Here is a 15,974-nt window from a genome sequence, read left to right as displayed (position 1 = left end):
TCTGTGGGATCGGACCAAATGAGCTGGACTTCACACCCCACGTGCATCAATGAGCTCATGGGAGCCCATGACCCTGTCGGAGGTTCACCGGTTCAATTGCTGCCCTTATATATCCCACCCCTCGGCAGGTGCTATTGGAACAATATGATCAATGTTATTTGCTTCACCTGTCAAAGGTTTTAATGTTGTGGCTGATGGGTGAACATACAGTATACACACAAATACAAAACCTGTGCTGTAGTGCATTTTGGCCTTTCTGAGCACAGAACAGAGCTGACAAGGGCGTTGAAGCTCCACGTCCTCCACTAACATCAGCGCAAATTTAGGAGCTATATATAGGTCTGGTACTGACAGCTTTGGATGTGTGGAGGTACTGGGAGACCATCTCTCGCTTAATGCCGATGTCTTTCGCTCTCAGCGGCTGCTGCTTCTCCCCGTTCAGGTTCATGTCCACCTACAGAGACATGCATGGGAGCCGGGGAAATTGAGAGAGGGAGAGAGAGAGAGAGAGAGAGAGAGAGAGAGGGAGGGAGAGAGAGAGGGAGACAGGGGGAGAGGGGGAGGGAGAGATGGGATATACAGGATTGCAGAACAAAATAGAATTAATAGTGACAGGAGGAGATTGTTCAAGGCAAAAAATAAGAACTTTCAGACAGTTTAATAGGAATACATCCTAAAAAAAAAAAAAAGAACCAGTGGCTGGCAGTTTGGTCGATCCTCCGCAAATTACACCAAGACGAGTCTTGGGGATGCTCCTCTAACTGTGGCTGGACTTTGTGGATACATTGGCCACAGAGATTCTAGTTGCAAAGTTACATGACCTGGAACATGCTTAAAGCAAACATGTGCATTCACAAAATCAATTTTTCCATTTGTATAAAATGATGCAGTCCAAGGTTTTGCAATTTGATGTGGTCATATGAGAGGCATCAATCCCTAACAACCACATTTAGTAAAATAACTAGATTCATTTTGGATTAGGATTTCTACACAACTTTATATTTACACATGCTAGGCTTACATCTCAAATTGTATTTTAAATGAAACCTCTGAGTACCCCTTCCAACATAAATAGTAGGGCTTAGTAATGGGAAAGCTCCCAAGATTTCGATAAAAATGGGCCAGGATACAATTAAAAATGTATTCAATCTGATATTGATGAGATGGCTCACAATATCATTCCATATCCATATATTCACATTTAACCCAGCCCCGATCATTATAAACACAACTTATATGCCAAGCTACTGAAGTCTCTCAGGGTTGGTATTAATGCATGTTCAAAGACAAACGAAAGCGAAATGTATTTTTTACCAACCATGTGCTCATGATCTGATCCATTTTAAATCACTATTTTATATTTGACATGACATTAAGGATCCACCGTCTCACCAGCATCTGCTCAAACAGCTCCAGCACGTATTCGTCAGAATGGTCATGCAGCATGGCACCCTGTGTGCCTATCTCGTAGCTTGCGGCGGAGGAGTGGCGCTGGGCGGGCACTAAGCCCGCCTTATCCTTGTCCTTGTCCTTTTTTATTCTCATGCTGGTGAAGCGTTCCAGCTGGACAAAGCCATGGGGGTAAAGGGAGGGAGGACACACACACACACACACACACATTAGAGAGGAACAATTTGGAGGGGTAACATCAAAGATCAGTCATATTGGCGAGTACAGAGCCATAATCATCTCCAAAGTTTGAGGGGCAGTGCATTAACAGCCACTGCGAATAGTTATTAAAATACTTTGTCAAATACATAATCTCATTAGATTCAGACATGTCCAATTTATTCAAGACATTAGACTAATCCTCAGCGCTACGGAGATGATTAGGAACAGGACAAGTGACTGGCGGTGACCTTTGCATACAAAGCACTTTTGTCTGTTGAAGAAGATCAACAGTCAATGATGGCAGCTGAACACAAGGCACACACAGCCGAAACAAACACGGAAGCAATTTCATTCAAAAATGTTTCAATGGCTTTATAATGGGCTGTAAAAATCCGGCCAGTTGGTCACCGCCAGAGGCGCCCACCCTGCTACAATAGCTGGCCCCCCCCTCGCGAGTCGCCGTACGTCTTACCCACCCTTAATCGCAAGTTTAAGGTGCGTCTTAGCCACCCAAGGAAAAGAGCAAAAAAAAGAAATTTCCAGAAGCGATATCCGCTCCGCGTCCCCGTTACCGAAACAAAAACAAAACAAATAAAGTTTTTAAATTGTAGATGTATTTATTTTCCTTTGTTTACAAATTGAATATAACAAAAAAAGCCCTGTGCGTAACAGGGATACTTTCTCCGCCCCCCCCCGCCAACATGCAAATCCAATCAATACAACTGGGCCTGTGTGCCACCCCAAGATTTTCAGTCGCCCCATCTGGCCACCCATAGGAAAAAATTCTGGAGCGCAAAAAAAAAAACAAAAAAAAAAAACAAACCACAAAACAAGATCTTAGGGCACAGGTATTTTAGCAAATATTGCTTCATCTTAAATACATAGATATTATCTATATGTGGCCATCTGTGAAGTGGTCATGCCTCATTTATTCATGGCTCATTTATTTTAATCTTTATCCTATGTGCCCTAAGCATGCATTGCAAACAAGGTGCTTCTTTCAAGCATGCACATTTTCTAATGAATGCAGTACAAGACAAATACAAGGACACTGTGTGGACACAGGCAAGTTAAAGGTGGGTTAGGTTAGTGTGACGGACAGTGACGTTATCGTGCTTGTGGGTTTATGGAACACGCACACACGCATGTATTAGGACAGAACATGGGTCGCGCTGGCATGTCGCACCGAACCTACCTCATCGGGTATCAGCCTTTTGAGTTTCTGTACCGGACGGATGGACGCAAGGAGAAAAAAAAAAGAAAAACAGAAGCAGGGAGTGGGAACACAAATCAAACAGGTTAGGGCAAGGAAAAACTACAGCAACAAGGAGAAAGGTAAGAGGGGGTGGAGGTGAGGGAATTGATCAGACATCAATCAGGTGTCGTGGGGGGAGGAGGGGCACCCATGGAGTTCATTACTGATTAATGAGGATAGTAGGAAAGGCACACTGTCAGTTAGACGGAACACTAGTAGTCAATTATCTCATTAAAACACACTTACGGGGGGTGTCAACAAGGTTCCATCAAGGACACAGATCTATATAAGCCCGAGGTTGCTCTGCAGTGTCAGGGTAATTAAAACATTGGAGCGGTAATGGCTGGAAATGTGGTGGCTCAACACAGACCGCCAGGGAGAAAAGTCGTCAATAAGGTTCGCCGAGAGTTGTTATAGTGGCGATAGTGGCGCCGCCCCTAGCGGTCGCCTGCGCCGGCGCTCCGGTTACTTTCTTACTCTTTAGTATTTTTTTTCCTTTTTTTAATCACAATGTTCGCCAGAAAAACATCAACAATTAACTCATGCGGCCGCGATGCACTCATGGATATAAAAATTTCCCTAAACGAACAACTTTGGGACTTTTTATCCGTGGGAGCAGAGTGGCCGGCGGAAATCCTACGCGGGAACACTCGCAACAACAACAAAAATGGAGTCGCTGTTCCACGAGCCGGCCCACGGAGGAAGCACCGAGGTAAACGAGGCGGCATTCGGGTCAGAATGAGGACGCAACCTTACCGTCCACCTCTGCCAAGCATCCTTCTTGCTAACGTCCAGTCCCTGGAGAACAAGATGGATGAACTTCGAGCGAGGATTCAATTCCAGCGTGACACGAGGAACTGTTGCGTCCTCTGCCTGACGTAAACATGGCTGACCCCACTGGTGCCGGATGAAGCCATACGTCCAGCCGAGGCCTTCTCGGTGTTCCGCGGCGACAGAACGGGAGAGTCGGGGAAATCCAAAGGTGGAGGCGTCTGCCTAATGGTAAACAACCGCTGGTGTAACGCCAACAACACCAAATTCCTCTCCCACTCCTGCTCGCCGAACCTGGAACAGCTGACCATACTATGCCGTCCATTTTATCTCCCCCGGGAATTCAGCACGGTCATCATTACAGCCGTTTATATCCCACCGCAAGCGGACACCGACGCAGCTCTGTCGGTTCTGTACGATGTGTTGTGCGGATTTCAGAACAGACATCCCGACGCGGCTGTGGTGGTGACTGGGGACTTTAACAGGGCCAACCTGAAAAAAGTTCTGCCGAATTTCCACCAACACATCACGTGTGCCACCAGGGGAGACAGAACTCTGGACCATTGTTACACTCCTTACAAGAACGGATACAAGCCCGTGTCGCTTCCTGCTTTCGGGAAATCAGATCATGCCGCGATCTCGCTGCTTCCTGTTTACAGGCCTCTGATCGCGCGGGATCTGGTGATGACGAGGGGAGTGAAGCGGTGGACGGACCAATCAGAGGCTGCGCTTCAGGACGCTCTGACTGACGTAGACTGGGACGTGTTCCAAGCGAGTTTACGGAGGTTGTAGTGAGTTTTGTGGCTACGCTCGCGGATGAAATCGTTCCCACGGTGAAAGTTCGGATATTTCCAAACCAGAAACCATGGGTTGATAAATCCATCCGCTGCGCTCTGAATGCGCGCACGGCCGCTTACAACGACGGACTTGTATCTGGTAACATGGACAATTACAAAGCGGCGTCGTACAATCTGCGGAGGGCGGTGAGGGACGCCAAACGGACGTACAGAGACACCGTGGAGCTGCAGATGGAGCGGGGGGACACAAAGCGCTTGTGGGAGGGGCTGCGAACAATAACTAACTACAAGAGCAGCTCCTCCCCAGCCACGAGTGCGGACGCCTCCCTGGCCAACCAACTGAACTCCTTTTATGCGCGGTTCGAGTCTGGCAGCAGCACCGCTAGCTCGCCGGCTAATTGGAGCTACACCGCTGGGGACGAGCGCGCACTCTCAGTGTCCGTGCACGAGGTCAGGAGGGCTTTGATGCGGGTGAACACCAGGAAAGCTGCGGGCCCAGACGGCATATCTGGACGAGTACTGAAGACCTGTGCTAACCAGCTAGCTCCAGTGTTCACCACAATATTCAACATCTCCCTGGCTGAATCAGTGGTCCCATCCTGTTTCAAGAGGTCCACCGTCGTTCCTGTCCGGAAGATCGCCTCTCCAACCTGCCTGAATGACTACCGTCCGGTGGCCCTCACCTCGGTGGTCATGAAGTGTTTCGAGAGGCTGATTAAGGATTACATCTGCGCCTCCCTCCCCCGCACCTTGGACCCGTTGCAGTTCGCGTACTGGCAGAACAGATCCACGGATGACGCGGTCTCCCAGGTACTGCACACCACGCTCACGCACCTGGATGGCCAGAAGGGGGCCTATGTGAGAATGCTGTTCATTGATTATAGTTCAGCTTTCAACACCATAGTTCCCACCAGACTGGCTGTCAAGTTGTTGGAGCTAGGATTGAATGCTCCGCTGTGCACCTGGATCCTGGACTTCCTCACAGGCCGCCCCCAGGTGGTCAAGGTGGGGAAGTACATGTCAAGCTCCCTCACCCTGAATACAGGATCCCCCCAGGGCTGCGTCCTCAGCCCCCTACTGTACTCCCTGTACACACATGACTGTGTGGCCAGGTCCAGCTCCAACACCATCATCAAGTTTGCTGACGACACCGTGGTCGTGGGCCTGATCACCGACTGCGATGAGAAGGCCTACCGCGAGGAGGTGGCTGACCTGTCACTCTGGTGCCAGGACAACAGCCTCCACCTGAACGTCAGCAAAACCAAGGAGCTGATTGTGGACTTTAGGCGTGGATCACAATCGAGGACGCACGCGCCCTTGTGGATTAATGGGACTTCTGTCGATAGGGTGAGCAGCTTCAGATATCTGGGAGTCCACATCACAGAGGACTTAACATGGACTGTTCATACAGACACTCTGGTGAGAAAGGCGAGGCAGCGTCTCTACCACCTCAGGCAGCTGAGGAAATTCCGGGTCTCGGTGAGGATCCTCAAGTCCTTCTACTCTGGAGCAGTGGAGAGCATCCTGACAGGCAACATCCTGACAAGCGCCTCCGCAGTCACGCAGCGAGATCAGAGAGACTGAGACGGAGTTTCTTCCCTCAAGCCATCAGAACTGTCAACGCTGACCTCACCAGGGGTCCTAACTGAGCCATGCACTAGGCCCCACTACCTACTGTACTGTATGTAGCATACTGTACCGCATACTGTGTCACTGTTCAGGGTTGTTCGTGATGCCGTATTGCTGCGCCGTACTGTTGTATACTGTGCTGTATTATCCCAAACACTACCTCACACTATTCACATTCACATGCCACTTTAATTCACATGCCACTTTAAATGCACATATCTGTATATACATAGCCATATTCCTTCAACCTATTCCATTTTATTTCAATTTATTTTTTATTGTATTTTATTCTATATATTTTTTATCTTATTCTATAAGTATTCCACTTACTGTATTACGTTTTAGGAGTCAGTTAGTCGGTCTATTAGAAAGGATTTTTCTACTTTTTATTTTATTTTATTTTTGTACTTTTTTCCTAGGACTTATTGTGTGCTATCACCGGGTGCGTTGCATTACATTTCACTGCATATATGTATGGAAGTATGTATATGTATGTGACAAATAAAAAAAATCTTGAATCTTGAATCTTGAATCTATAAAGAAAATGTTGTACACTGGCATGTCATGACCTCAAGGTGTCGCCATATAACAAATAATGTCTTCTTGTCAACCCAACAGCAATACCATTTCCACCCACAGGGGGGGGGTAGATAAACAAGAAGACCTAAGCTGAGCTCTGATGGTATGTGTGTAGGGGCGAGGGGTATAAGCCCATAATATCAAACACAGAACAAGGTTTTCATCAAACATCTCCGTTAGAAAAAACGGAACACGCACGCACACGCACACACACACGCACATACCAAAGAATGAATTGAGTAACATCATCCTCTCTTCTTATTGCTTAAAGTGCAGCTAGAGTTCAAGTTAGAGGAACAGAGCAGTAGCATCCCTTGTCTTAATAGGCAACATCTACATAAGAGAGATATCACAAGAATCAGAATCAGCTTCATTGGCCGAGTATGTGGATACAAGGAATTTGACATTGTTTTCCTTGCTCTCAATGTACTTGCATGGAATCGACATACAGCTAAAACAAAGCCACAAAGCTGAACAAAGGTAAACAAACCTTTAACCACTATGTGCAGATATAAATAATGATAAAAAGTGTATCTATAAAAAGCTGATATTTGTAACAAGACAATAGTACAATGGTGCAGAGTGCAAAGATGCTGGAGGAAATATGAATGATTAAAACGTTACATTATATACCTGAGGTAGGCAGACATGTCAGTACTGTGGACGTTTAGTTTTACCTGGATGGTCGCGTTAAAGGAAAAGATTGATCGGCATAGTTCAGCGTCTAAGTAAGTGAACTGTGTTTCCCGATGTAAATGTAAAATGCTCGTGGCGGTTTCAGAAATGTGTGACAATGCGGATTTTGCTGTGGTGGGTCACATTATGTCCTGAATGGAGGGCAGGTCGGCACCAATGATTTTTTAATTCAGAGTTGACTGTCTGTTTTAGCCTTTTCCTGCCGTGTTTGGTGGCCGATATAAACCAGACAGTGATGGATGTGGAAAGAACAGACTGGATTATGGCAGAGTTGAACTGGATCAGCAGCTCCTGAGGCAGGTTGAACCTCCTGAGCTGGCACAGGATGTGTGTGTTGGATGCCCACTTTAGGTCCTGGGAGATTTGTGGGTCCCAGAAACCCGAAGGTTTCCACAAAAGACAGTGCTGTTAAGTATGCCGAGTGGGGGGTAGTGTTGGGGGGGGGGCTCCTTCTGAAGTGGACCTCCACAGAATTGAGCTTGTCCAGCCCCAGGTTGTTCTGGCCGCACCAGAGGGCAAGCTGTTCAACCTCCCATCTGTATCCAGACTCGTCACTGTCCCGGATGAGGCCGATGACCATTGTGTCATCTGAATACTTCAGAAGTTACAGATTGGTCTCTTGATGTGCAGTAATTCCTGTCGAGGGAGAAGAGCAGAGGGGAGAGCACACATCCCTGGGGGGGGGGGTGTGATCCGGGTGCTGGATGTGATTTTCCCCAGCCTCACCTGCTGCCTCCTGTCTGTCAGGAAGTTTGTGATCCCCTGAGCGGAGGGGACTGGTACTGTACAGTGAGCTGGGTGAGATTGTAGTGGAGGACTTCTGGGACGATGGTGTTGAAAGCCAAGCTAAAGTCCACAAACAGGACGCTTGCGTATGACCCTGGGGAGTCTGGATGTAGTGCAGTCCCATGTTGACTGCCTCATCCAGTGACCTGGTGGCCGATAGGCAAATTGCAGGGGGTCCAACAAAGGGCCTCTGATGTCCTTCAGGTGGGCCAACACCAGTCTATTGAAGGATCTCATGAGCACGGATGTCAGGGCGACAGGCCCATAGTCATTTAATCCTCTGATAGAGGGTTTCTTGGGAACCTGGATGATTGCAGAGGAGCAAAGAGGCGCAGGAGATTCATCCAAACGCCATCAGTGAAAATGGTTCGCAAAACACACAAATATATCGGCAATCGCTGGTTGTTGGGCTGATGATGGTCGGTAGGAAAAATTTGGACATATCGTCGCCCTACCCTAGCCTGTAACTCCAGCTTTGCCTCACTGGTCCAACTCCTCACAGTCTTGACCACAGGCTTAGTAGATTTTAGTTTCTGCCTGTAAGTTGGGAGAAGATGAGGCAGACAAAGAGCAGAGTCCCAAAGCTGCACAGGGGACAGAGCGATAGCGATCCTGTAATATGGCGTAGCAATGGTCTAGTATGTTTCTATCCCTGGTCGGACACTTTAAGTGCTGTCTGTATTTTGGCAGTTTGTGGTTGAGGTTTGCTCTGTTTAAGTCCCCCAAAAAAGGGAGCGGAGAGTCTGGATGCTTATGCTCCATGTTTATTATCTGGTCAGCCAGGTGAAGGCCTAAGGTGGGATGTAAACAACCAGAATGAACGACGAAAACTCCCTCGGTCAATAAATCGGTTTGCAGTCAGTGAAATGGGTCTGTAAGTGAAGGCTGCATGAGTGCTTTAACAATGTGACACCTGTACACCAACAGTCTTTTAAATAGAAGAAGATTCCACCTTCCCCCGCTTGCCACGATAACTCCTTTACGCGGTCAGCGCAGAGGAGCTGGAAGTCCAGCAGATGCAATGAGCTATCTGGGATGTGCTCACCAAGCCAGGTGTCATTGAAGCACAGGGTGGGGGATCTGGAAAAGTCTGCGTTTGTTCTGTTGAGAAGCAGCAGTTCAACCATCTTGTTGGCCTGAGAGCGGACATTTGCAGATGTATTGACGGGGAGCGCAGTTCTAAGTCTCCGCAGTCACAGTTAGACCAGCGCTCCAGCGCGCGTCTCCTGTTAGTCTTATAGAGAGCCGCTGCTCCTCTGACTAAAAGCTCTGCAAAACGTTGTGGTTGGGTGAAAGACGGTGAAAAGGTTTGACAAGTGATTTGTCGGATGTTTAAAAGTTCCTCCATGCTGAATGTGATCGGGGAGGGACAGCTGAAAACTGAACAAATGAACAAAAAGAGAAAAAGTACCAGAGAGATCAGTACCGGGGCTGCCCTTTGCAGTGCCATCTTGGATTTATTATATATTATATTGGAATTATCAGATGTGATTAGTTTAGAATTCTAGAGAGGGTAACTATTTTCATATACAGACGTCTGTTGAAACGTCTGTGTGAGAAATATGAGATTTGATTATTATTTTTAATTAATTTAAATACATTGACTGTAAATTATTTTAGCGCATGCCTGTACGCAGCATGCCAGTACAATACCGACTGTTCGGAGAGCTGGTCGTGAGTCTGAACGGACGTTAAAATGGTAGGTCGTTAAGTGAGGAGTACCTGTAGTCCAGAACGTTTGGTTAACCTTTTATTCTCCCTGCATTTCTTATCCTCACCTGTATTCCTTGAGAGAATCTGTGGCTTATTCACAGGCAAGAATACAACAATTATACTTAGTAAGGCATCAAGATGAAGAAAATTCCAAGGCTCACAAGGGCCATTGTAGTCTAACAAACAAATATGGCTCCCATCCAATGAATTCTTACGGTTGGTTGGCTGAACTTGTGAGACAATGTCAAAACCATGCTGTGAAAACATTGCGGTCATGAGGAAGTAAAAGCATTCATTTAACCTATCCACTCCTCTATCAACCACATGATACACCTGGAAAAAATAAGAATTTGTATTAGAACAATTATGACAATTGTCTGACTAATTATTTGAGCAAATAGCAACTGTTCAACGAAATCACTCAGATTCCACGATCATGATTCAATCCCAAATTATTTAAAAAAAAATGATGCAATGTATTGGGTGTGTTTCCATTAGTTGGGCTGAGGAAAATTAACTGTGCACTGAATTTTTCTGTTCCAATGTTTAATGCCAATAAATGGCTTTTCTTAATAAAATGTATTATTATGGATTAATTTATTACACAATTATAGGCTCATACTACAATAGCAGCATAAAACGCACAAAATTTACAATATATAATTGTTAATCGCAATTTTTGGATGAAACCCATCAACTAAAATGTCATGGTCGTGCCAACCATAATTCGCATTATCCAATGATTAAAGATATTCATTTTCAGAGGTGGCAAGTATATCCAGCACAAGATTAAAGACAAGTTTTAGGAAACAGCCCGATTGGTTATACTAATGAACTAACCCGCATCCTCAGCTGGTACCTAATTCTACTCCCACCATCTGATTCCAAATCCCCTTTTCCCCTTATGCACAGTTCAGACGACGTGATTGTGGCCTGATTTTCCACTTTCCGACAGGTTGCCGAACAAAGCCCCAGATCGGAGGAAAATCATAATATAAAATCATAGCTCTGTGAGCGACGAGCGTCTGGTGTGAACTGCTCACAACAGATCAGACTGCCAGCCGAGAAAATTAAAAGTTGACAAAATGTTTTAAAAGCTTTAGTACAGTGACAAAACCCTCTGTAGTTTGTGTATTATGTGATACTTTACAGAATTTGAATCTTCAAAGGGGAAGAAACACAAGTCAGACAAGAGCTGTTGCACGACTCTGCAACAGACTGGCTGCGTGCACGTGTGTGTTTGTGTGTGTGTGTAGAAAGTAGCTGCACAACAGGCGAAATGTCGTGTTGGGCACAAATGTATGTTGGTGGACTACTTACATAACCGAGTCAACCAAGTAAAACGTTGGCGTTTATTGAAATTAGATTTTCCAATTTTGAAGGTTTTCATGAATTGCTGTACAGTGGTACTTTGACTACTTTGACGAGTTTAATTCGTTCCATGACAAAGCTCGTAATTCAATCTGCTCGTATAGCAAATCAATTTTTCCCATCCATTCCAGCCCCCAAAAAAAACACCCCAATTTTTCCACTTACTATCTTAGGACCCATGGTTAGAATTTTTTTTTTTTGGCAAAATAACTTCACAAAAGCACAAAACACAAGAGAGATGCTTCCACGGTCAGGTCACCACGTGAAGTGAACAAGTGAGACACCAACCAGCGGCACCGTACCCAAAGCTTGCTCCTTGTAACTCACATTTTTGCTCGCAAATCAATACAAAAAAAAAAAAAAAAAAAAAAAAAACAGGGAACAACAGCTCGTAACTCGGAAAACTCATATGTTAGTGCACTCGTAAAATAAGATACCACTGTATATTAAAAAACACTAAATGCTCAAAAGGTAATTGCCACAGAGGGCAACCAGAGGCTACGGAATGGTTGCCAGGTGACTCAATCTGGTTGCTGAGGGCAACCGGGCAACCGTTACACTGTCAAGCCCTGATTAAGCAGGTTTAATATCTGGTCGACTGAGTCAGGAGTGACGCGATGAGCTTCAGCCAATGAGAGCAGACACAAAGTGGGGGGGGGGGGGGGGGGTTTCCCAGTGAAAAGAATCGAATAAAAAAAAAAATAATCCTGTCCTGCGCACGGGATCGCATCATTTCCAGTGTCCCATCTTGCGTGTTTTCATGATAAAACGTACTTTGGAGACCCGACAGACTCGCCAGGGACTCCTCCTGGTGAAGGATCTTGTAATGTGTGATCCCCTGTCGCCGATCAGTCATGTAGTAAGACAGAAAGTTGTTTAGTGTGAACAGTACAGCGATCTGAAGACTTTGAAAGTCATCTGGTGTGCCATGGAACTGAGTGCTCCTTCTGAGGCTTCCTCCAGACTATTCACCTCTTTTCTCCAACCTCACCGCTTCACTCCCCTGCTTCCAGAGGGACTTGACTCATTGGATCAGGGGATGAATGTCCCTCTGCCTGCACTGTCATCCCCTTCCTCTCATTCCACTTTTACCAGTATTTTTTCAGTTCATTGTAGAAATGTGATTTATTTATTTTTAACTCTCACACAGGTAACATTAGGAATCAGATTCCCATACAACACACACAATATGATTTAAAAGGCGTGGGTGGGTGTCGTATAGCATAGAACATTCTTGTCTGATAAAGGCAGTTGTTCCTTAACACCTTATCCCAAAAAAAAAAAAAAAAAAAGTTATCATAAAAATGGGCTGGGAGCCTTGGCAACAGCTCTCACACGCACGCACGCACGCACGCACGCACGCGCACACGCACACACACGCACACACACACACACACAATATCTAGGGTTGGCGAGTCGAATAATCAGTCAGAAACCCATCAGCCTACTGTGATTCTTCAAGTCGAGCAGTCGTTTTTTTTGGTCCGCGTGCATTACAATAACAGGATAAAACAGATAGAAGCTTACAAAGTGCGCAGGGATAACATTTCATTTAACAACAATAAATTGACAATGTGTACCTAATGAGAATTGCTACCAACATATTGGTATACCATGTGACGTGCATTACAAAAATATTTCACATAAAAAATTCAGTGTAATACAGAAATATTTCAATTAATTTGTGACTATGGTAGTATTTTATAGGAAAATGGTTGCATGCCTTCCAAACAAAGTATCAACATTACAATAAACAAAAATTCAAATAGATTTTGAGTATATGCACTTTTTAAAGGTGACCTATTATGCAAAACTCACTTTTTCAGTGCATGTGCACATACATTTAGGTCTCTGATAGGCCGACTAACACATAAACTGCAAAATAAGAAAACTCAGTCGGATTTGTGGTGAGCGTTCTAATTCAGAAGACGTGGTGAAATGACCCGTTCAGGTTCGCTGCCCTCCTACACGTCACCAAGGGCATTCATTTAAATAGAAGCGCCCTCGATCCAATTAACTCCACCCACAGCTGGAGCTCGACAGGACCCACTAGCATCGGAGCTAAGAGCTAATCATGACAAGTGCTCTGTTGGTTACACAGACCACCAAAAATCTTTAAAAAGAAAGATGAATAAATACCAACTGTCTGTGAAAAAACTGTTGATAAGGGAAATTTAAGTATTTTCTGTTTGTTTCTTTTATGTGTGTGTACACACATATGTTAGGGTGACTGTACTGTAGGCTGAGGCGCGCAATCCACTCCGCGTTTCTGAAAACAAAACTGTGGATGTATTTAATTTACGACGTTTACGTAATTTAACAAAACAAAAAGCCGCAAGCTCTGGCGTATCCCACAGTGCTCCAAGCTGCTCCAGAAATAACAGTGTCCATGGTAGGCTGGCTGAAGTGTAGGCTGCAGTGCACGATCCGCTCCGTGTTTCTCCATTTAAAACCGTAGATGTATTTATTTTATTTTTGGACATTTGCGTAATCGAATGAAACAAAAAAAAAAAAAACAAGCCCTGCCCTGCTCTGGACACCGCGGTGAAAGTCAGCACTAACTTTCAAATAAGGCCTTGTAGATCTAATATGAGTGAAGATTGAGCAACTGGATTTCTTAATTTTCGCCTCAAATTTGTTCATAAAAAGATTTTAGTGTACTGATGTGAAATCAGTGAAAGTTGACAGACTAAATTCAATGGAAGCTGGAGTAAAGCTCAAACCCCACTGGCTCACAGAACCTGGAACTTGCGCTCAAACCTCATTGGCTCACAGAAGTCGGGGCCTCTGGAGGGTGGCTCCTCCCACTTAAACAGAGCGCCGATGGATTTAGAGGCATGTTTAGAATGGCTAGAATGCATAATCTGACTGGTATTTTCAGCAAGACCTCAGAAATCTACATTAACTTGTGTAAAAAAAAAGGAGCATAATACATCCCCTTTAACACAGCCCTAAATCATTCAAACCTTTAAAGAAAACCAAATCCAATGTATCAAAGATGGAATGTGCATGCATGAGCACACAAACACCCCCTTTCTCAGCCTCGTGTCAGCCTAAATGTCAACATATTCTGTGCATTGTTTAGTGTAATCGATTTGCTCACACAGCGGAGGGCCATCCAGTACAAAGAGCAGGCAGCTTACTTCTTACAGACTTTGGCATGAGCACTTAAATAACAATAACATCTTAATACGACTGCCACCGGTAGAAGCTCATCTCATGCATTTTCATCTGCGTAATTGTGACAAGCCTCGCAAAGGTAATGAGACCACCTGCGTTCTGTCATTTAGCTTCTGCAGCTCCAGATGAGAAGTGGACCGTCCTTTTAACTGCTGCAAAGGGTGGACAAACTAATGGGCAGATCTTGTCCATCAGTATGAGTTGGCGATAATGGAGGAAGAGAAAAAAGTGGAGGTGGTGGTTTTGATGGGGGGGGGGGTGTTGCCTGATGATAGGGTTTGAAGCTGAGATAGTTTTCGTTTACACAGCTGAAGCATACAGAAAGCTGTGGAAACAAACAGCTGAAAGCGAGGACTGGATTGTGGGTAATAACACAGGAAACCATAAAAGAGTGTGAGATAGAGGAACAAAGACCAGAAAAAAAGAGCAGTGAGATGGAGGAGAAAGAGGGGAAAAAGTTAACTAGAGCCAATCAAATATACAGTTGTGCTTCCCACAAAACAAAACCATGGATCAAGACACCTGGGCACAGATCAAGAGCTTTCTAACTAGAGGGGAGATCAGTGAAAAGATGGCCTCCTGCCTCTAAGAGATTCTTACATGTGCAAAAAAAGAAAAACACATTGTGGCTCGCTTAAACGCGCACGCCATTAAACCAAAGCGGTTAGGTCGAAGCTATTATCTGTCTAAAAATACCCATGAAGCAAGTCCCCTTACACAGAGTCCACAGAAATACTTGTGTGTGCGTACATACACGCGTTCCAAAAGAAGCCTAAAGCCCCATCAGTTGCAGTTGTGGACCTACACCAACGAAGGACATTTTTAATCGCCAAATAGTCTAGTAATGTGGGGTGGAGGGGGTTTGAATTGACTCAGCTAGATAATGAGCCAGCCCTGCTTCCTGTTGTGCATACAGTTCTTTTTTTACCCCCCAAGAGAAAATAGTCAGAGCAGATGACATGACATTCAATTTGGATCTGAAATGCCGGAATAAATAGTTAAAAGGAGGAGATGGATAAGAGTGATGACTTAGACAAGTGACTGGGAAAAGCCACTCAGGACGGCTGCTGGGCCACACGGCAAATCCATCATCCCAAATTGTTGAGACAAATAAGGCTGCCTCATCTTTTAGGGAATTAGAGTTTGTATTTGAATTTGCTCCACTCATAAAGTATCATAAAGTTGCATCAGGGACGATTACATGTCTTAAGTCCATCTTAATTTATTTTGCTTTCTCTGCACTCGGATCTGGAAAACTGCCTAAACACTGATTGTTTGAAACAGGATTAGAGCGTGACCTCATAGTTGGAGGTGTAAACAATCACAGTGAGGGTTGAATGAACAGTGAAGACATTTGAGAGCAACTCCTAGAGCAGTCGTCTATGCAGAGTCGAGCAGAGGTCTATGAATAAGAAATGGCATTATCCAAACAACAATCAGTTGAGGCCATGTTATAGAGGATTGGATTATGTTGAATTAATTGGAAAACAAATTTGCTGGGACATTAGGGTTTCAGGTGAGAATGAACAAGGTGTAGTCGCAGTGTCAGGGTAGCAACATCAAATTATATTCTGTTAAGTTAGCAA

General features: G+C 45.0%; 1 protein-coding gene across 1 annotated transcript in view; it reads right to left on the bottom strand.

The window, feature by feature from the left end:
- Window positions 1-15,974, bottom strand: part of diaph1 (diaphanous related formin 1) — a 131,880-nt gene that overhangs the window by 87,909 nt on the left and 27,997 nt on the right. Inside the window, exons 2-4 of the mRNA XM_080007677.1 lie at window positions 2,807-2,833; window positions 1,393-1,563; window positions 353-454 (exon numbers count right to left, since the gene is read on the bottom strand). Of these exons, the coding sequence (XP_079863803.1) occupies window positions 353-454; window positions 1,393-1,563; window positions 2,807-2,833 (300 nt within the window). The remainder of the gene's footprint in view (window positions 1-352; window positions 455-1,392; window positions 1,564-2,806; window positions 2,834-15,974) is intronic.

Source organism: Zeus faber (assembly GCF_960531495.2).
Source record: "Zeus faber genome assembly, chromosome: 10".
NCBI lineage: Eukaryota > Metazoa > Chordata > Actinopteri > Zeiformes > Zeidae > Zeus > Zeus faber.
Note: the sequence above shows the minus strand (reverse complement) of the source record. Positions and strands in the feature narration are given on the sequence as shown.